Here is a 22,255-nt window from a genome sequence, read left to right on the forward strand (position 1 = left end):
TAGCCCTTTAACAGAAACAATCCTTGTTTAACTAATTATCACTTTAAAGTAATAAAACTAAATTCTTTTCATAGGGTGTGAATCATACATTTCACTTCTGGAGACTATCTACACACAACTAGTACAAATTAAAGAGGTATCACCATAGGAATCGAATATTGTAACTTGCTGCATGGTTTTATATTTAGACTAATTGAAAATAATCTCTGCTTGACCACAAGCCCACGCTTTCTCCTATTCTAGAAACACAAAGGTGATGTCTGCTGAGGAAAACAGAGTGTACAGACTTGCTCCTTACCCCAAGACAAATCTAAAGAAATTAAAATCTGAAGAAATTAAAATAGAGCCTAAGTAAAAGACAGAACTGGAATTCATATGGAGGCTGCCTAATTTTCAGGATTATAGCCATAATTATTATATGATTTCTGCTTCTCTTAAGCCCGTGGTAGAATTCATAAACTCGTATATTTGAAAGAGATCATAAGTGAGTCATTTAATCTAATCCTCCCCCACTACTCCTACCATGCAGAAATTTCTTCTTCAGCATCTTTAAAAGAAAGAACAACCAGGCTTTATTGGATATTTCCAAAACTGGAGCTTCTTTCTTTGGAAGATAGTTCATTTCATTGCTGGACTATTATAATGGTTAAGTAGATCTCCCTGAATCCAAGATGACATTATCAAGATTTTTTTCTGACCTTTTTCTCCTCTAAAATTCACTAGCAAACAAGAACAAGAAACAGAAATAGAAACTCTAACATCAATGAAATCAGAAGAACTGAATCCGTAAACCCCAAACCACAATGAATGAGGACTACAACACAAGACATAATGGCAAATGATCCCACAGAAAAAGTGTGCTTGACAGAAACGGGGTTGGACGGCCACAGGAAAGGCAGTAAGAAAGTGAAAAGCAAGCTAATTTGCCTGGTAGACTCTGAAAAGACTACTAAAGAATTTCAAGTTAATACTCAGCAAGTGGTGATACTATCAAAAGTTACAGTAAGGCAGGGGACTACAGTGGGATCATTTGATGGCTAGTCTTTTGTTTGGTTGGTTCGTCTATTTGGTTTTTTAACTAGGAGAACAGTTAAACCGAAGGGTCCCCAACTCCACATCACAAAGTCAAGTAACCTCTCTCCACCTTTTTGGGATACCTGAGGATTGTTCTCTGGAGAAAGTTAACCAGAAAGGTTCTGGACTCAGGGATATGAGGCCCAGAGGAGGACAAGGTGAGGAACAAATTATAAAGCGGGAAGGAGGTTAAATACATGAGTCTCCAGATTTAAGAACCCATTAAGCACCCAACACAATAAATGAAAAAAGGCCCACATCAAATTTTATTATTGTGAAGCTTCATGATATCAGAGATAAAGAGTAGATTCTAAGAGGTTCCAGAGAGGAAAAAAGAAATAGATCATACAAAGGACCAGGAATAAAATTTTAAGAAAAAAATTTAAAATGAATAGACAAGGGAATAATGCCTTAAAAACCTTGATAGAGATGTAAAAACGTTTTATCCAACATTTTTTTTTACATTTTGTAAAAAGGTTTATATCTAACCAATTAATCGAGTAAGTACAAGAGTAGCAAAAAGGCATTTGAGGAGTACAAAGTTTCCCATAAATGCTTTCTCAGGAAGCCAATAGACAATATGTTTCACTAAATGAGGAAGTAAACCAAGAAAGAGGAAGAATGGAAATTAGGAAACATGAGAAAGGTAAAGGGAATTCCCAGGATGACAGCAAAGGAAGTGCTAGGACCACAGCTGTGCAGCAGACCAAGAAAGTTACCAAACTGGACCAGAGCAGGAAGTCAAGGCTCTGAGGGTGTTCGTATGTGGAAGTGATGTCTCCAAGAAATATCAGAATGTATAAAGTTACCTGATAGATTTGATCTTGGAGGAAATTGCATAGAGAGGTATTTTACAGAGTTCTTGTACAGGTTGGGAAGACAGAGTGTTCTCAATACCAAACAAATAAAAAGAAAAGGTAATCATTAACTCCAGGAAAAACAGAAAATTGCAAAAGAATGGAACTATTATCACAATGTTCTACCTGATTTAGCACTGAACTTTATTTCAATAATGAGAACATAGAATATGAATTAAAAATTGAGATGTAATTTTCTTGACAAATAAGGAAAGGAAAAGTGGTGTAAATAATTTAAATCTTTACTTATCATTATGGGAAGACAATAGGTAATGTCAAAAACTGATGAGTTGACAGATAGCAATCTAGGCATCTTATTTACAAATGAGAAAGTAAATCACAGAAGCAATATCTGTAATAGTTGAATATTTTTGCCTGGGGAGCTTTGGGGAGCATGGCAAAGTTGGAGGAAGGGATAGTGGGGAGAACAAAGGAATACCGTTTCTCATGATAAGATTTTTAGTATCATTTTCAACTATTTTCTTGTAATACTTACATAACAATGTTATTTTCAAAAAGTAAATTTATTCCTTACATTAGCTCAAAGATTGATTTTATAATAAAGCACTGAGCTCTATTAATTTGTCTTTTTAGTTGCCTACTCCAGTTCTTTGAGCCTCTACCAGGTTACAGATAGATTCTTGGGAGCCACTAGTTAGTGTGTTTGTATATTCATTTTAATTGTAATTAATATGTACAGGCATACCTCATTTTATTGAGTTTTGCTTTACTGTGCTTCACATATATTGCATTTTTTACAAATTGAAGGTTTGAGGCAACCCTGCATCTAGCAAGTCTATTGATACCATTTTTTTCTAATAGTATTTGCTCACTTCATGTCTCTGTATCACATTTTGGTAATTCTCCAAATATTTCAAACTTCTTCATTATTATCATATTTCTTATGGCAATCTGTAATTAGTAATCTTTGATGTTATTATTGTAATTTGTTGGAACACCACAAACCACGCTCATATAAGATGTGGAACTTAATGGATAAGTGTTGCTTGTCCACCGACCAGCTATTTCCCTGCCTCTCTCCTTCTCCTCAGGCCTCCCTATTCCCTGAGACATGACAATATTAAAATTAGGCCAAGTAATAACCCTACAATGGCCTCTAAGTGAAACGAAGAGTCATACATTTCTCACTTTAAATCAAAAGCTAGAAATGACTATGCTTTGTGAGGAAGCCCTGTTGAAAGCCAAGATAGGCTGAAAGCTAAGTCTCGTGCACAAGTTGTGAATGTAAACATTCTTGAAGGAAATTAAAAGTGCTATTCCAGTGAACACATGAATGATAAGAAAGCAAAACAGCCTTCTCACTGTTAGGGAAAATGTTTTAGTGGTCTGGATAGAAGATCAAACCAGCCACAATATTCCCTTAAGCCAAAGCCTAATCCAGAGCAAGGCCTTAACCCTCTTCAATTCTATGAAGGCTGAGAGAGGTCAGGAAGCTGCAGAAGAGAAGTCTGAATCTAGCAGAGGTTGGTTCATGAGGTTTAAGGAAAGAAGCTGTCTCCATCATATAAAAGTATAAGGTGAAGCAGCAAGTCCCTGATATAGAAGCTGCAGCAAGTTATCCAGAAGATCTAGCTAAGATAATTAATGAAGGTGGCAACACTAAACAGATTTTTAGTGTAGACAAAACAGCCTTATATTGGAAGAAGATGCCATCTAGGACTTTCACAGCTAGAGAGGAGGAGTCAATGCTTGGCTTCAAAGCTTCAAAGTACAGGCTGACTCTCTTGTTAGGAAGAGAAGTTGAAACCAATGCTCATTTGCCATTCCAAAAATCCTACGGCCCTCAAGAATTATGCTAAATCTACTCTGCCTGTGCTCTATCAGTGGAACAACAAAGCCTGGATGACAGTACATCTATGTACAACATAGTTTACTGAATATTTTAAGCCAACTGTTGAGACCTACTGCCCAGAAAAAAAGATTCCTTTCAAAAGATTACTGTTCATTGACAAAGGACCTGGTCATCCAAGAGCTCTGAAAGAGATGTACTATGAGATTAGTGTTGTTTTCATGACTGCTGACAAAACACCCATTCTGCAGTCCATAGATCAAGGAATTATTTCAACTTTTAAGTCTTATTATTTAAGAAATACATTTTGTAAGGTTATAGCTGCCATAGATAGATTTCTCTGATAGAGATAGATTTCCCTGACAGATCTGGGTAAAGTAAATTGAAAACTTTCTGGAAAGGGTTCACCATTCTAGATACCTTTAAGAACATTCATGATTCATGGGAAGAGGTCAAAATGTCAACATTCACTAGAGTTTGGCAGAAGTTGATTCCAACCCTCATGGATGATTTTGAGGGGTTCAAGACTTCAGTAGAGGAAGTAACTGCAGATGTGAAATAGAATTAGAAGTGGAGCCTGAAGGTGTGACTGAATTGCTGCAATCTCACAGTAAAAGTCTTAACATGAGGAGTTGCTTCTTATGTATGAACAAAGAAAGTGGTTTTTTGAGATGGAATCTACTCCTGGTGAAGATGCTGTGAAGACTGTTGAAATGACAGTAAACGATTTAGAATTTTACATAAACTTCGTTCATAAAGCAGCAGTGGGGTTGGAGAGGACAGACTCTAATTTTGAAAGCTCTACTGTGGGTAAGATGTTATCAAACAGGATTGCATGCTACAGAGAAATCATTTGTGAAAGGAAGAGTTAATCAGTGTGGCAAACTTCACTGTTGTCTTATTTAAGAAACTACCCCAGCCACCCCAGCCTTGAGCAGCCACCATCCTGATAAATCAGCAGCCAACACTGAGGCAAGACCCTCCATCAACAAAAATATTCCAACTCACTGAAGGCTCAGATCATGGCTAGCATGTTTGATCAAAACAGTATTTTTTAATTAAGCTATGTACACTGGGTTTTTTTAGACATAATGCTATGGCACCCTTAACAGATTACAGCACAGTGTAAACATAACTTTAATATACACTGAAAAACAAAAAAGTTCATGTGACTTGATTTATTGCAATATTAGCTTTATTTTGGTGGTCTGAAACTTAACTCGCAATATCTCCAAGGTATGCCTGTGTAAGTCAATTCTGGATTATCTGGGTAGCTGTCATTTCGGTGTTACCATGTACATCGTTCATTTTGTGCCTTCATTATCATGTGTACATCTAGTTAAGTTAGCACCAATTATTTTAATAATTGCAGGAAGATGAGAAAGAGCAATAAATGATGCATTAATATCAAAGGAAGTCAAGTTGAAATTATGGCAGGTCATATGAAGGAAACTTATGTAGTAATCTGAATGGACCAAGTGTTGATGAAATTGAGTCATTTCATAAAGCCTATTGTAAAAGAGTGCCAGGAACTCAAAAGGACCAGTAGCCAGTACCATATTCATGTTGCAAGTAGCAATTTGGGTTCAGCAAAATATTATCCGTCACATAAAAGTAATGTTGTTAGTTTGAATTGTATTTATTGGTTCTGTAGGATTTTCTAAATAATATTTTTTAATTGTATCATATAATAACTAAGTATCAGAAGTTTATATATATAATATATATTATATATTAATTATATATATTATATACATAATTAACATATACTAATATTTATAATTATATATTATATATAATTAATTTCAACATTAAGTTATTCTGTTAAGAGCATATGCACATTACTTAAATTTGAGAAGCACTGACTTATTGTTTGTATTTACTGAGAGATCTCTCTGGGCTGGTTTGCTACAATCCAATATGAAATATCACTCACTGTGGCCCTCACCAAGTATTCATTAACTTCGAAGGAAGTACTTTTTTCTCTCACCCATTTTAATTCAACAAGTTTATTATCAAATGATGCAGTAAACAGCTTCACTGTCTTCCTCTCTGGAATTTCTTTATCCTGACCTCCACTTACTGGGTACTCATCTATCTATAACCTATGTCTTCCCTGAACTCGGAGAAAGGGGCGAAAAAAAGTTGGGGAGGAGGATATTTCAGTTTCCTTTTGCTACTATAACAGGTTACCACAAATCTAGTGGCTTATAAACAACACAGATTTCTTCTTTTACAGTTCTGGAGGTCAAAAATCCAAAATGAGTTTCACTGGGCTGAAATCAGGTGTCAGCAGAATTGCATTCCTTCTGGAGGATCTCAAGAAGAATGTGCTTCCTTGTCTTTCCCAGCTTCTAGGGGCTCCTCACATTCCTTGGCTTGTGTCCCTCCATCACTCTGACCTCTGCTTGGATCATCAAATCTTCTTTTCTGACTCTGACCCTCCTGCTTCCCTCTTTCATTTACAAGGACCCTTGTGATTACAAGGGACCCACCCAGTAATTCTGGATAATGTGTCTATCTCAAGATCCTCAACTTGATCACATCTGCAAAGGCTCTTTCACCATGTAACATAGCATATTCACAGGTTCCTGGGATTAGGATGTGGAAGTCTTTCTGGTGGCATGATTCTGCCTAACACAGTGGGTATCAGTTTGCCCAGCCAGTCCCAAGAGCAGAAACTCTGATGGGGGAAACCCAACTTGGAAAAGTGTGGGAACACATTCTCCAGAAAGAGAAGAAAAGGGGGATGGACGTAGGTTAAGAGAAAGAGGCATTATATGGTGAATGAAGAGGAGGTTCTTTTTCTGAGGAGGATTAAGGAAAAGGTTGAAGGCTTGAGATGGTGGGAAAGACTTGGAAAAGTCACTGTGGAAGGTGGGAAAGCCTGCAACTAAAGAAAAAGCAACTGCTTCCCCAGGGCTTACCTGAGTAAAGGCAGTTACCTGAGTAAGACATGGGGTCTGAGGTCACGCCAATTAGCATGTACATGAAGATGGCACTAAACCCAGTGCCAAAAGAGCTGTCTAAATTTTTATTTCAAATTTTAGGACGAAACCAAACAATGACATCAGAATTAAAGTGCTTCTACCGTCTCCTTTTTGTTATGCCATGTTTCTTCTTTTTCCTTGATTCCTATAAGAAACTTGACACTAATTAAGCTAGCATAAGAAGGTGGTAAAAAAAAGAAGATGAATCATAGACCACACTGGAAATAAACCAAGAAATAAGAAAAACTGATCTCTGCCCCAAAGAACAACAATGGTGAAAAACTGCACTAGCAAAGGGGCTATGTACTGAGAGTTTAAATATTTTTTAAAGGACAAAACATGGAGTCTGATAAGATGTACCAGCTGCTCCTCTTTTCTAAGACATTTGCCCAGGAGACAGCTACTAAAGCTTGAGTGTATTTCTCTCTTGCTGTGTCACAGGATGTCCCTCTCCCCTCCCCACCCCCTCCCTGCTCTCCTGCTGCGTGTGTGTGTGTGTGTGTGTGTGTGTGTGTGTGTGTGTGTTTGGTTTCTCTCTCCCTCCTAAGAACTCAGCCCCCGCTGTCTCCTGCTGTTGCTGCTGCTTGACTAGCTTGCTGCCTCCTGCCTCTCCTTTCTCTCTCTGCTTAGCGCCTTGCCTTCTGGTAAGTATGCAAACACTCCCCCGAGCCCTGTGAGATGATGTAGGGTGCGGTTTGTGGTGTTCGAAACTTGCAACTTTGAGACTGCCAGGGAACTGTTGAAGAACTTTCCATTGTTCTATTTACAATTAAAATGTGTTGCTCAGGAAGGGATGTGTGTGTGGGAATCTGTTGGGACTGCCAGGACAAGTGAAAAATTCTCTCTCAGAGGAGGCAAAAGATGGGCAATGAAGTTTATAGAAGATAAAACAGAAATAATTTCTTGCTGTAAAACTGATGGATAGAGAAAGAGAATTTAAAAGTAACAGAGTTCTTTGACTGTTTTTTTCCTCTTGTGGATTTGTCTTAAGGCTACTTTTAGGAATTGAGTTGTCCTGTGGTTTACAACAGCTCAGTTATTCTGTTTTAAAGTAAATGTGGAGCATGAGTTTAAAGGAGATCCATGGACTTAATATAAAAAAAAATCAATGATTATGGCCTCTGATGAATGAAGGATAAATCAAACACAAACAAAACACTAAAATTCCTACGGATAGTCGGTTTTAAATTCATTGCTTTAAAGTTTGGTTTACTTTAGATTTTATTTCATCCTCAGGAGGCTCCCTAAGACTTTAAAACCCACATATGGATTTAAACCAATAAATGTTTACTGTTTTCAATTTGATTTAAAAAGTATTCTCTTCCCTTGATTTCCAAAGATGAAGTGCTAAAGGCCAGGGCTCCTTTTAGAAGAGCTTAAAATAACTTCTGGCTGGACAGCAGGTGCCATGTGTCTTTCTCCAAGTTCAGGGGAAGCATAAGTTATATATAGATTGTGTGTGCCCAACAAGCAGGGGTCAGGATAAAGAATTCCAGTGATGAAGACAATGAAGCTGTTTACTGCATCGTTTGATAATAAAGATGGTGAATTAAAATAATTGAGAGAAAACAGTACTTCCTTCAAAGTTAATGAGCACTTGGTGAGGGCCACAGGTAGGTGGCAATGTCTGTACATTGAATTTTCTGTTCTTGTTTGCATCCGAGCATTTGACATCGCCTGCCCTAAGAACCAGAGGAGGAAGCTGCATAGTACATGGAGCAGTATGTTTTAGTTTTCGCTTTCATGCCACCACAACAGCAAAACCTGTGTGTTATTAGGACCCTGTCATAACTGTATGCTGCTAATTAGCAGCATCACCATTAAATATTATTTACAAATAAAACGCACCATAACTTAAAGGTCTAAGCCAAAGGTACTGCAACACTAGAAATGGTGATAGCCAGAAACCCTCAGCCCATTCCTCACCCCCTATTTCCAAAGAGCCCATATTATACCTGGATTATTCCCCTAGTTCATTCCCTCCCTGCTTTTTAGACATTTCCACTTCTTAAAAAGTATTGTTATCCTAGACCTCCTTGACTGAGAAAAGAAAGTTGTAATCTGTTTTTTTTCTAAAAGAAAGTCAGTTTTTATATCAGAACAAAAAGGTATAGAAACTCAAGGAATTGTTATTATGAGCATCACCATGTTTCCATACAAGTTCATTAGTTAATTTATACCTTTCCTCATTCTATCTTATTCCAAAAATGAGGCTGGTTTGAACCTCAGGGGAAAAAAAAGTGTTCTTCTGATTGATAATTACATGTTGCTCATTTGGGAAAAGGAAAATACTAGACAAGCAAGTATCTCCTGTATCCAATATAATAATTCATTTATATTAATGGACTCATACTAATCAATATGGATTAAAATAGAGTTTAGAATGTTATCATTATGAATGATTTTAGTAAGGTCAATGGCTCTTGTATTCAATGTTTTAACTTTGGGGAAAAAAGCACCAATTTAAATTTAAACATTAAATGTATACATCTATGTCTTTATAACAATTGTAAATCTACATAGAATTATATAAGAGAATGGTAACACAAACTGGCTATTCTAAGCAAAATGACAAATATGACCATGAAAAACGGTATCTTGAATTACTCTGTTGAAGTCAATAATAGGAGATACTATCGGAATTTAAAGACCAAAACCAAAAATATGCTAATAGTATGACTCGATTTGGAAAGATGCTTCTCACTGTTCCTACTCAACTAATTGCAACATTGATGGTTTGTGGAAGTACATTCATTCTATGTTAGAAACTGTAATTAGTAGGTGCCCATGTGGGAATAGCCTTACCATTTACCTGTAACTGGGTTAACTACATCAACGCTGGCTGTGCTTACCACCAGATACCACTCCCAGTATGGAGACCAATCAGTCTGTACAGCTGTCGGGGGAGCCACAGTCAACACCTGTGGGGGACAGTTCAGTATTGCCCAGTCAAAATGGCCTGGAGAAGCAAGATGATCAGGATTCCTCAACCCCACTCCCAGCACCTGAGGAGGAGGCAGGTGTGCAGCCTGAACGAGGAGTCCATGATATCTCTGAAGAACTGAACCGACAGCTGGAAGACATCATTAACACGTACGGGTCTGCTGCCGGCACGGCAGGGAAAGAGGGTCCCACCATGGCCAAGGAGCAGCCTGAGAACACGGCACCACCCGACAGTGAGGACAGGGACTGCGAGGAGGCCGCTGAAGAGACGGAGAGAGAACCTCCGGCCTCTGGAGAGCCGCCCACAGCCAAAGAGCCTGTCAGCAATAAAGAGCAAAAACTGGAGAAGAAAATTCTAAAAGGATTAGGCAAGTAGTTACGTTCTAATGCATGACTTTTCTTTGAATTATTCCCAAAAAGGGGCACTTCCTCCAATCTTGCTAAGAGCCACATCTCATATTTGGATTTTACCACAATAGCTTCCTTCAGGATCACCAGTACCTTACTGTACTTATCCTCAGCCCCTTAGTGGTGTGTTCCATTACTACATATATAAAATATTTTTTAATTTAACAAAGCTCTTCAGAAATGTACTAATTATAGAATGTTGAAAATCTCAGAAAACAATTTTATTCTCATTAGTTCACTGGTTCAGCAAATATTTACTAATGCCTAGTCTCTATGAGGTACACAAAGATAAAAAGTCTTTGGTTAAGGAGCTCTAGGTCTGGAGAGAAAAACAGACGTGTACACTAATTGTTATATAGGATAAGTGCTACAACAGGCACAGGAAAATTGTTAGGAGAGCATGGAGGATTGGTAACACCAAAAATGGCTGTGAAAGAAGGATGAGAGAGTTAATTTTTCAGCTATAAGTGAGAGCATGTTACTGCACATAGGAGCATCTGCCTGTCTCAGTGAATTTCACTGAAACACTCACTACAATCACCACCTCCTATGTGATACATTCCCTAACATGCCCAGGTAGCGTTAGCATCACCTTCCGTCGCTCTCCATGAAATTTTCTGCAGCAATCATTTGTTTATGTACCTGCCTCCCAAGCTGGAGGGAGAATCTATTGAGACAGTGGTCACATCTTACTCATTTCTGGAAGACAGTGTAGAAGAGTAAAACAGATCATGGGCACTGGAGTCAGAACTGGGTTCAGACTCCAGTGAACAGGTTACGTGTAAACCCCAAAGTATGTCTATGCTGTCACAGGACCTCACTTTGGCACGTGAAACCACTGCTGGCAGTGCTTTCAAGAAGGGCTAAAGGACACATTCGGACAACTACTTTACCTACTGAGCATAAAGATCAACCCAGATAACACCAAGTTCTAAAGTACAAGATCAGAATCACTTTAGTGTTTTGGAACTCTGGGAAACAGAATAAAGTTGCTCTGTGTTACAGAGCTATTTTTTCTTCTCTATCCAAGGCATCTCAGAAATAACCTTTTGCATTAGTCATTGTTAAACTTTCTGTAAGATAAAACAAAATCACATCGCAGAGGTAAATGATTTTAAGTATTCCTAACCAGGAAAGTTCTTTGGCTTTATCATTTTGAAACTACATCTACATAGCAATTTGTATGTGTTATAATGGGGGGATAGGTATGAAGAAAGCAGAGGTGAAGTTAAAGATGACCAATTTTGGTTTCTACTCTGTCTTCCACGAGTTATTTCAAAGTCTGTATTAACCTCATACTTACCAAATAATCAAAAAAATTCCCAGAGAAAGAAAAAATTTCACAACTAATTCTGCCACTTTCTATAAGTTACCAAAGTTCAACTGAATGTGTTTATCAGAACCAATGTTTGTGATCAGAGTGCCCAGGTGGGTCCACTCTAATTACATGGGTACAAGCTGCTGACACGTTCATGCTGTTCCTCTGAACACTATCAGTATATTCTTCTAAACACTGTACTATTTCAGCTATATTATGAGTTAAAACAATATATTTTTTTAATTATTTATTTATTTATTTTTGCTGTGTTGGGTCTTCGTTTCTGTGCCAGGGCTTTCTCTAGTTGTGGCGAGCGGGGGCCACTCTTCATCGCGGTGTGCGGGCCTCTATCGTGGTCTCCCTGTTGCGGAGCACAGGCTCCAGACACACAGGCTCAGTAGTTGTGGCTCACGGGCCTAGTTGCTCCGCGGCATGTGGGATCCTCCCAGACCAGGGCTCAAACCCGTGTCCCCTGCATTGGCAGGCAGATTCTCAACCACTGTGCCACCAGGGAAGCCCAAAACAATATTTTTAAGCTAATTTAAATATTTTAAACATCATTTCAATTATCTGCAAGTGGTTTTAACAGGTTTCTTGGCTATTTATCAATTAAATGATACTACACTACAGTCTAGACCAATGATTTCAAACTTACTGTGCATTGGAATCAAATGCAGAATTTGTCAAAAATGCTGTTGCTGAGCAGAAAGATTCAGAATTGGTAGGTCTGGACTGGGGCCAAGGCACCTTGGGTAATTCTGACACAAACAGATTGTGGAAGCAGTGGTTCTGATGCTTCAGAAAGTTCTTCCTCCACCCATTTGGAGAAAATATAAAGTGCCGGCTGTGGTCTTCTTTTAGAAACTATTTGGAGCTTTTATAGAATATTAGTATGTCATTCAATTCATACCTGAAGATATATCTTTAGTCTTTGCTTACATATTTGATCAAAGATGAGTCTTTAATTATTGTATGTTTATCAAATAACATTTGCTTTATTGATACTTTTGAGATACCGAAATGTTTTGACTCTCTAACCCCAAATTTTCCAAAGTATGTACTTTGGGATATTTGAGATTTCAGACCAAGCTTGTTTCCTAACTGCCAGAATTCTCTGACCTCTAATATATACAATAGTGAAAAATCTCCAATAGTGATGGACACAGTTTACAACATTTCCTGAATTTATTGGACCAAAAACACCCTTCTTTCACAGAACATCTTTGAATATTTGGGAAATGTCTCTACAACCCAAGCACTCAAGACTTGTTTTTCCTTTACAGGCTGCATATCCTCCCACAGTTAACACACTATACACTGCAGCAGCTGAGGGAACACTTTAAAATCTCTTTAGTTGGTGGAGTCACTTTCTCCTTGGCATTGACTAAAACAAAAAACAGATTCCACATTAGACGGCACCATGACATGTCCTCTTAACATCTAAGTGTCCCCCTGCCTTCCCCCACCCCATCTTCCAGCCCACAAGTGTCTTATTAATCTCTTCTCTGTCAACGTTATGTGGGCTGCACAAGTCCCACATAGTAAGAAGCACAAAACAATGATAAAGTGTAATATCCCTTCTGATATTTAGACTGATAACTGATTGAGTAGGAATTCATAGGTTTGAAGCATAAACCCACGAGAAAAGCAAAGCTGATCCACAGGTCCATTCTGAGCTCAAAATCTATCTAGTCAACCCATTGATTTACTGAGAGGGAAATTAAAGCCTAGAGAGTTTTAAAGTCTGCCAAAAATAAAAATTATTCAACTAATTGATGTGGTTGTGAGATTAGTAATAAAGAAAGCAAGATGCAGACCTGAAGTCACTAATATTACAGGGCCAAAGATATATAAAAATAATTGGTATGTTGGTTGAGGAGCATTTAATTGAGCTATAGTTCAGTTCATTGGTTTCACCTTTCCAGTGACAGGTGAGTTTCAGTTCTACCTTCTGAGTAGCATCTTGACTAGGACATTGATTTTCTAAAATCTTTTGGGCCATTGACTTACTCTGCCTTAGAATGGTCACCTTCCCAGGTAGTCTTGTTTTATAAGATTTTAGCTTGATTTTTCTCTAGTTTCACTCTGAGAAGGAAATAAACTGTTGCTTTGATACAAATGCTAAATTTTCTGGAAGAAATGGTAGAAAACCAGAAGAATTTAGGAGAGAGAGGAATCCACAGAGACTGAAGGGTCCATGAGTAGATTCACAGAGAAGCTCAAACTTAGACCAGATCCTGAAAGGAGACGAGGGTTTAGAGGAGTAAGTGAAATAAGAGAAAAAAAAAATTGTCTTGGGCAAAATGATCAGTACTTTCTTCTGACCCAAGTTGGGAATGGATGTATTTATTTCTTACTGCTTTTTCTGATATTATTCTTTTTTATTGTAAGGTTTTGCTTTATTTTGTTTTCCCTGGAATAATCTCCTCATTATTAGGTTCAAAGTTGTTTTCTTTCTAAGAAAGTTTTCTTTATAGTTATAGCTAAGAAACTGCTAGCAGTTTAAACACATAAAGCTGATTTTTCCTCTTGTGTCTGACACTGTCACCAAATGACCCCATTTCCTAAAATTGTAATTATAGCCTTTCTTAGAAGATGAGTGGGTCTCTGTCTATCCCCCTCCTCAACATAATCCCACACAGCACTCTAGTCCAGTGAAACCAATGGGAGTTTACAAATGAAGCTCTCTGATGTTACAAAGTTACGTATTCCATACATGCTTGTCTCCAGTTTCTTGGATTTTTTTTGTTGAAATCATTTTTGAAGGGCAGACTGATGCATCTGAATGTTAAAATTCTATACAAAATAAGAGAATATGAGAGCAGAAAGACACCTCAGTGAGTGTGACAATTAAAAAAAAACACCTGTTCACATCATTAAAGAAAACAAAAGGGGGAGAAGATACTGAATGTGGAGAGAAAAAGAGACCCACTGGACTCACTCAAGACACGATACGGTTTTCTACGTCAATACTCACACTGAAAGGTATGCTAAGCATACATTAAATGTCACAGGGGAGAGTAAGACCTGTCTTTCCTCTAGCTGATCACAGAGTTGTCTTCTGGACAGTGTTTACTTGACTTACATGATATTAGTGCACAGGTTGGCTTTGTTCCATTATTACCAAGATTTACTAAACACTTGCCATGGGCCAAACCCTGTGCGGGGTCCTGGGCCAAATCTGACCAACAGTGCAGTCTCTTGCCTTTAACGGATGATCCTCCAACTCAGGACAGCAGTCATCACGTGAGCACAAACTGAAGACAAGGGTGAGGGGATGGCCTGACCAACACAAGTCCGTCCCTGCTGCTACAGAAATCACTCAAAGCCACGCCTGGTGGCGGCGGAGCGCAGAGCTTACCAGTTTAAAGGCAGTGTTATGCCACAGGCCATATTGGATTGCTGGTGGGGCACCACTCACCCCCACCTTCTCCCCTGTCTCAGACTGTGTCTCTAATCTGACCTGACTCACTGGGCAAATATAGATGAAACCAGCTGTTAGGAATGAGGTCACTTTTTTCAAAAAAAGTTTCCTTTAATTTCTCTAGGTTTCCCTGGCATCAAAATTCCACATGGGAGTGGAGTGATTTAGAGCAAGTAGACAAACCTTGGATTCAAGTCTTGGCTCTGCCAGTACTGATTATGTAACTTTGGACTTCTCTAGGCTTTCGATTCTTAATCTATAAAATTAACCAGTTGTCTGGGTGCTCTTTGAAGTTCCTTCTAGACCTAAAATTCTTTGATGCCGTTAGAGTTACCAGTTTTAGCAAATGAAAATACAAGCTGCCCAGGGAACTTTGAATTTCAGATAAACAAACCATTATTTTTTTACTACGAGTGTGTCCCATGTCCTGTATTTCATCTGGCAATCCTAATTCCATGATATATCTGCCTCTCCAGGATGAAAGCAAAAATTCCAGCACAGGAGACATGGCTGTTCTTGGGGGAGAGGTTGTCAAAGTTGTTAATATTCTTAAGCAGATTTATATCAGGAAACTTGGGCTCCACTGTATGGTCTGACCTCCCAACCCTGATTAGAAAGGGTGGCTGTCACAGGTGGGTGAGGACGGGGAAGCTGCTCCGCCTTGACCCTACTGTTCGCAAAGATACATTCAGTGGTACATACACGTAGGCCTCAGGGTCTGGCTCCTGCCTACAAAGCTCAGCCCAGTGGGCACTGAAAGACAAGATTTCCAGGCATCATAGAAAGGCTAACCAGGCAGTTTGAGCTGAAGAGGACAAAAGGAAGAACAATGGGGAAAGAAAAGAAAGAATCTGAGGTTCACTGTCAAATAATCATGAACAGATGAGTTTTTAAATGTAGCATAAACTCCGACTGGAAACAGAAAATGAAACTGCCAACAGAGATTAAGGCCTGGATGAGAGAAGGGAAGACCTGGGGAGGCTAAATCTGCAGCCAGAGAGACACAAAAAGGCCTGTGAAAAAAAGGCCCTGCATGTCTTGGGTCCATTTTCTCTATATTTTGACTTTATTCCCCACTTGTTAGGAAATACAATCAGAGTCATTCCACCCAAACTTCATGGAGTAGGCTCATGCACAGAAAAAGAGAATTGGTTCCCCCCCCAAAGAAAGAGCAAAGAGGTACTAAAGGAACAAAACCAAAAAAAATGGGCAGACTAAACTGTCATGTTTCTCTGCTTCAGGCTGGAATTTTAACAGCTCCATGTATTACTCCTGGCTGTTTCACAGTAGTCAGATATTTGGATAGGCTGGTTTGCTTCTTTTTTTAGATAATTAACATGGGGAAGTGGATGACTATTCTTTCATAAAGTCAGTGTTTTTTATTCTTTTGAATATTTTGAGAATGTTCAAAATTCCTTGGAATATTTAGAACATGGGGGGAAGTAACAAGAATGGATTCTTGGGATGAAAATTTGGGGACTACCCTTATAGCAGACATTTATTGAGAATCTACCATGAGCCTGACACTGTACCACACATCTTTACAAACTTCTCATCTAATCACTTATTCTGCAAAATGGGTATCATTCCTTCATACAGGGGAAAAAAACCAAAATTACATCTGCGGCTCAGACAAGTGAAGTGGCTTGGCCAAGGCTGGATAGCAGCTAACAAGCAGACAACCTGAGATTCTAACTCTTATCATCTGACATCAAGTTCAGCACTTATATTTTAAAACGTCTTTATGGTTTTTGTTTTCTTTTAAGGCAAAGAAGCCAATCTGCTAATGCAAAACCTGAACAAGTTGCAAACTCCTGAGGAAAAGCTTGATTTTTTATTCAAGAAGTATGCTGAATTGGTAAGTTCTCTGATTAGCCCTTTTTGTCAGAAAGATTCAAGCTCTGGTTAGAGCTGAGAAAAGGATGCTGTTAGTTTTTCAGGTATATCATTATAGCTGGTTACCTCAGACAAGTCAAAGCCAGAATTCATAAAGGCAGAATTTTTTAAAAATAAATAAATAAATAAAAAGAAACAGAAAAACTGAGGAATAACAGCAAAAGGAAGAAAGAATTATGTGCATAATTCGGGAGATGGAAGAGAGAATCATAGATAATTAAAAATTGTGAATATTTAAAAGTTCCTTTTGCCTTTGCAATAAAACAGAAATACCCTAGAATAAAGGTAAACCTTCATCCGGTTCTTGTACACAGATTTTTTGAGGGGGTGGTCCCCTCAGGAAGGCAGAGGGTTGAGTTAATCCCACCCCTCAGTTTGTGACACATGCTCGTTTATTCCTGATGACTCGATTGATTCATTCATTCATTCATTCTCTTTGATCTACATTCTTCTCCTTGTCCCCCACGATGGCAAAGCATTTGACGTGCATTGTTTTGTTTCTGGTTATAGGTCCTCCCATGCAGTCTCTTTCTCAATAAGGTAGGACCACTGGCAGGAAGGGAGGCCACTCCCAGACTTCAGAGAATCTGTGAAGTGGATGGTCTCCTCGCCAGTACTCTTATAATAGGCCAGTTGGAAGAAAGAGGAGGGTTCAGTGAAGCCAGACCCCCTAGTTTCAGTGAACCCTCACAAAAACTGGCTAAAGGAGTTGCACCTGAGGTCCGTGCACCACCCCTGAGGTGTACGAGACCCACTGAGGAGATGTGGTGTCCTCTCAAGTGAGGCTGGGCAATGTACCTCTCCCTCATTTCTGCTTCTTCTCCTCATTTTTTTCCACTTTCTTATTTCTTTTGGAGAAGCAGTGACAGGAAAATGAAACTTAAGCCCCTACACACAACAAAACAATTCCTCCAGGCAGTAGACTGAACTGCCCCTGAAGGCAGATTTACCTTACAGCAAAGAAGCTTAAGAGTCAGTGCCTCTCACTTGCATGGGCCCCTCTGAGGCCCTGAACATAATTCTCTTTTTTTAAATTTTTTCCTTTTTTTTAAAAAGAAGGTCTCCAAAACTGAGACCCACAAACCCCTCAGGTCTCTGGCTGCATCTTATCCCTATTGAGGGAGTAGAGTTTAGTGAGTGACTTGTTTTCCTTCTGTTTTTACTCTAATTTTAGCCCTGTGATCCCTATTTACTCTTTCCTTTCTTCCTTGTACCTCGAGGCATCCTGTTATGCTGAATTGTCACGCAATAGACCCAGAGAAATTCTGAAAACCTGAATGACTAGTGATTGCTTAACTCTACCAACAATACTCTTAAATTATTTTTTGATCACATAAACCACATCACAATAATATAAGGAAAATGCTGAATACACAAGTAAAAATATCTCTAATCCTACAATCTAAAACACAGTTGTTGATTTATCTGTCTTCCTTTCCTGTTCTGCTATACACTCAGAGATACCTTTTGTATAACTACCATCATAAGGTGCATATAATTTAGTATCTGTTTTTTTGGCTCATATGACAGACATTTTCCCATGTAGTTTGTAGTCTTCATAATTATATTTTGTCAAAGCTAGGTAATTTTCCATTAATTGACTTTATCTACTGGTTCTCTAATTTGGGGACATTTAGACTCCTTCCAGTGTTTGTTTTACCAAATATTGCTGCAGTGAACATCATCATGCATGAGATTTGTTCATTCTCTTTTATGATCTTAGGAAAAAGTTTCAGAATTGGGATTACTAAATCAAGCAGTATAAATGCTTTTTTAAATGGCTGTATTGTTTTCCAAAAGAATGGTAGAAATTTATAAAGCAAGTATTAGTGTATCAATTTTATTGCAACTTGTTTAACATTGGCTGCTAACCACTCATGAGCAATTTCAGTGCCATAAAATGGTAGGTGTCAAATTTAATATTTTTCCCCCAAATCTGGCCCCATCCTCACCTGTCCACCCTTGCTCTTTTCAATAATTACTACATTGATTTCCCTTTGCCCTTCAATTTATTCACTCATACCAAGGCCATTCATATTTAGTTCCTAGTGCCATGTTGCATACTTGGATGAACTGGGCATCTTCTAGACTACTACTCTTTATGGTGCTGTAGCCCCACAGCAGAATATCAGGAAAGAACCACTTATCCAGTCTTTCCAAGATTTTCTTCATGAGCCAGGGCCTTTCACCCTGGTCTCCAGGAACTCCCCAAGCCCACTCACTCTCCTAGCCAAGAAGTCAACCCCACAGAGGTTATTTTTCCAGAAATTCTACTCAATTCAAGTCTTAACTATACTTTGACATTTGTATCATACCCCATAATAAACTTTTAAACTCAAAATATCATTCTAGAAAAAATGAATAGGAGAAAATTGACCCCCAAACCCCATCACATATCCTTTTCAGAAAGGAAAAATTATGAAGAATTTCAATCTTTTACTTGGACACTAAAAGCTATTTTCCCTGCTCACTTATTCAGATATTAATACAGAGAGTGTCTGAAATACAAGTGTTAACATAGAATAAATCATTAAATTCAAGGCTGTGAATCAAACTGTCACCCTAGCTCACTCATCCTTACAGATTCTAAATCCTGTAATATCATCAACTATTGTATTTATTAATAAATAAGGATAAGTTCATTAATAAATAAGGACACCTCATGACTAAATTAAGAAATGACCTGGAAGAAATGTTTTTTGCAAATTTCCTCCATTTAAAAGTAGTTACGTTACTAACTACTTGGCATTAATTTTACTTTTTTAACTTAATAGTTAAGAAGAAAGAGAGAACAAGAGAAATTCCAGATAAAAATCTTATATGCCTGTTAGAATTGTACAGAAGACACATGTCTAAGGGTATTATTAAATCACAAGGCCAGCATTTGACTGAAGTTGACCCAGCTGCAATATGTTTGCTTTCATTCATTAAGAAACCCCATATGCATTCACATAAATCTGAAGTATTGAACAAAATTAGCCACACTCTAAAAAAAAAAATCGTCAGCAAGTTAAGGGGTTCTATTTAGAGCAAAGCAAGACAGACCTAGCTATATTTCAGATGTGTATGATCCTGCCTTAAAATTGGAACATTTAAATGGCCAGTGAGGTATAGCACAAATCCTCTCTTCCAACTTATGAAACACATGCAAGGTATCCTCCTCCTGATGCTCAGATAAATCCACACATAGGGCAGTGTTCCCCCAAACAGGGGAAGTTTTGCCAACCATGGGCCAGTAGGCAATGTCTCTGGAGATACTCTGGATGTCACAGTTGGGGGTGCCACTGGCATCCGGTGGGTAGGGGCCGGGGATGCAGCTAAACAGCCTACAATGCAGGGGACAGCCTCCACAGCAAAGGACGATCTGTCCCCAAATGTCAACAGTGCTAAGGTTGAGAAACCCTGACAAATGGTTTAATCTTCCAAAGGTAAAGTCTGAACCAAAACGGCAATAACAATAATAGCAACATATAAATGTCAAGAAAGGACAATAGGTCATGTAAAGTACGAACACAAGTATGAGAAGTTTCACCCCTGTCTAATAACTATGGTGCAAAATGAGGTTAGCATGAGAAATATATAATAAAATATAACTAGTTTTCCAATTGAACCTCAAGAAGGATACCAATTTCAATCAATATTTATAGTAATATGGACTTAGTTTTTCCTGATGCTAATTCTCACTAATAAGTAAAAAATGTCCTGAGGTATGAAGATAGAATATCATGTATGAATACCCCCAGCTTAATCTGGCAAGGGTTTATCATGGACATTTCAGGCTGATGGGAGGGAGGGAGGAAAGGATTAAAATAAGATGTAAACTGAAGAAAGTGTGGCTGTCCTGTTCATCTAGTTCAGAAAGAACAAATGCTTTTTCAAGACAGGGTAACTGAGACATGTATCAGGGCTCACGTTGTGTGTGTATCCATTTGCATCTGGCTCTGCGAGGTACCAGGAGCACCTGGGGTCCAGAAGCACCCAGAGGCTCCCAGGCCTTTTCCTCTTCATTAGCCAACAAGGTCATCATTAGGACGAGTACCCTCCTGGCCTATGCACCATTCAGGTTCTAAGGGAACTAAGTGCAGCAGAGGAAATGGGTCTGGAAAAAGGCTCCAGCTTGTTCGTGGCCACCCTGATCATCAATCTGGGATCCACACTCCTACTACGCTAGTCTCTGGAGGCTGAACCCCAAATTCCCCCCATTCCAACTAGATTTCCATAAAAATGTGTTGCCAAGTTTACCAGATAAAAATACAGAACACCCAGTTAACTTTGCATTTCAGGTAAACCAACAACATTTTTTTTTTTAGTAAAAGTACCTTCCATGCAATACTTTGGATATACTTTTACTAAAAACTTATTCCCTATTTATTTGAAATTCAAATTTAACTGGGTGTCCTACATCTTACCTGGCAACCCTACCTCAGAACTTTAGCATCCCGAGATGGAAAGCCCAGGGGTTCATTGGTTTCATTTTCCATGCCGCCCTTGATTTCGATACTTTAGCTGTGGCTGCTGGAGGAGGGAGAGAAGAGGCCCCACCTGTGCTCCGCAGATACAAGTGTCATGGTTTATTCACCATAAGCACAGAGGGTGAGGGAGATGGGCAGGGAAAAAGGCTTGTTAAGGATACTTGCCATGTGTGCTGTTGGGTTGTGCAGTGGCTATTTCTGAAACTTTGGTGACAGATCATCAATCCTTAAGTAGTCGAGGGGTACATTCTCCACTCCCCCTTTCTCATAACCACAGACTTCATCTTCTGTTTGCTAGGAAGCTGCTTTTCGCTTTCCTACTTTTAAAAATAGTTACTAAAGCTTGTCTTGAGAAAGAATTGTGAAAACTAAACATAAACCAAGCAGACACACCACTGACTATCCTCCTAACGCAAGGCATTATCATGAATTCTGAGACATGCTTCTATACTGACTGACTTCATTAGACTCAAGAAAGATAAAACTGTTTCTAGACCACCAAGAAGATCAAAGCAAGAGATCAATAATAAGAATGATGAAGGAAAAAACCCCATAAATGTTATGCTCTTAAAACCATATCTACAAGTACTGCCAAGTTAACATTTATGAAGTTCTTTTGATTCCAGAGGGACAGTGATAATAGCAAAACATTTTCCAAACAACCATACAGTGGTCTTTAGGAGTTTCCTCTTTGGGTCCTTTTCTATCAACTCAACAGAGATCCCTGCCGTTTTCTTTCACATTTGCATCCCCACATCCAGCTGGATGAGCATCGCACTGAGCAAAGGAAGTTAAAACTCCTACAGAAGAAACAGGCACAGATCCAAAAAGAAAAGGACCAGTTACAAGGTGAACACAGCAAAGCTATCCTTGCACGAAGCAAACTGGAGGGTCTGTGCCGGGAGCTGCAGAGACACAACAAGACACTGAAGGTATGTGTCACCGAGGCCCCACATAACACACCTTCTTGCATGCTCGGTAGGCACAGGCTTCTGCTACTTATGGTAAGGGTGTGAGTTTCAGAATCAGATACTAGCCCTGTCACTTGCTCACCTGTAACTTG

At 38.8% G+C, this 22,255-nt stretch overlaps 1 protein-coding gene across 2 annotated transcripts in view; it reads left to right on the top strand.

The window, feature by feature from the left end:
• The first annotated feature begins 7,287 nt into the window (after positions 1-7,287).
• TXLNB (taxilin beta) overlaps positions 7,288-22,255 on the top strand; it is a 36,795-nt gene continuing 21,827 nt past the window's right edge. The window contains exons 1-4 of one of the 2 annotated variants that reach the window (XM_060114887.1): positions 7,288-7,375; positions 9,590-10,042; positions 16,591-16,682; positions 21,954-22,124. In XM_060114887.1, coding sequence (XP_059970870.1) covers positions 9,604-10,042; positions 16,591-16,682; positions 21,954-22,124 — 702 coding nt within the window. In that variant the 5' untranslated portion in view covers positions 7,288-7,375; positions 9,590-9,603. The remainder of the gene's footprint in view (positions 7,376-9,589; positions 10,043-16,590; positions 16,683-21,953; positions 22,125-22,255) is intronic. The other variant, XM_060114888.1, reaches the window with a different exon arrangement.

The sequence above is a fragment of the Mesoplodon densirostris genome, chromosome 12 (assembly GCF_025265405.1).
Source record: "Mesoplodon densirostris isolate mMesDen1 chromosome 12, mMesDen1 primary haplotype, whole genome shotgun sequence".
Taxonomy (NCBI): domain Eukaryota; kingdom Metazoa; phylum Chordata; class Mammalia; order Artiodactyla; family Ziphiidae; genus Mesoplodon; species Mesoplodon densirostris.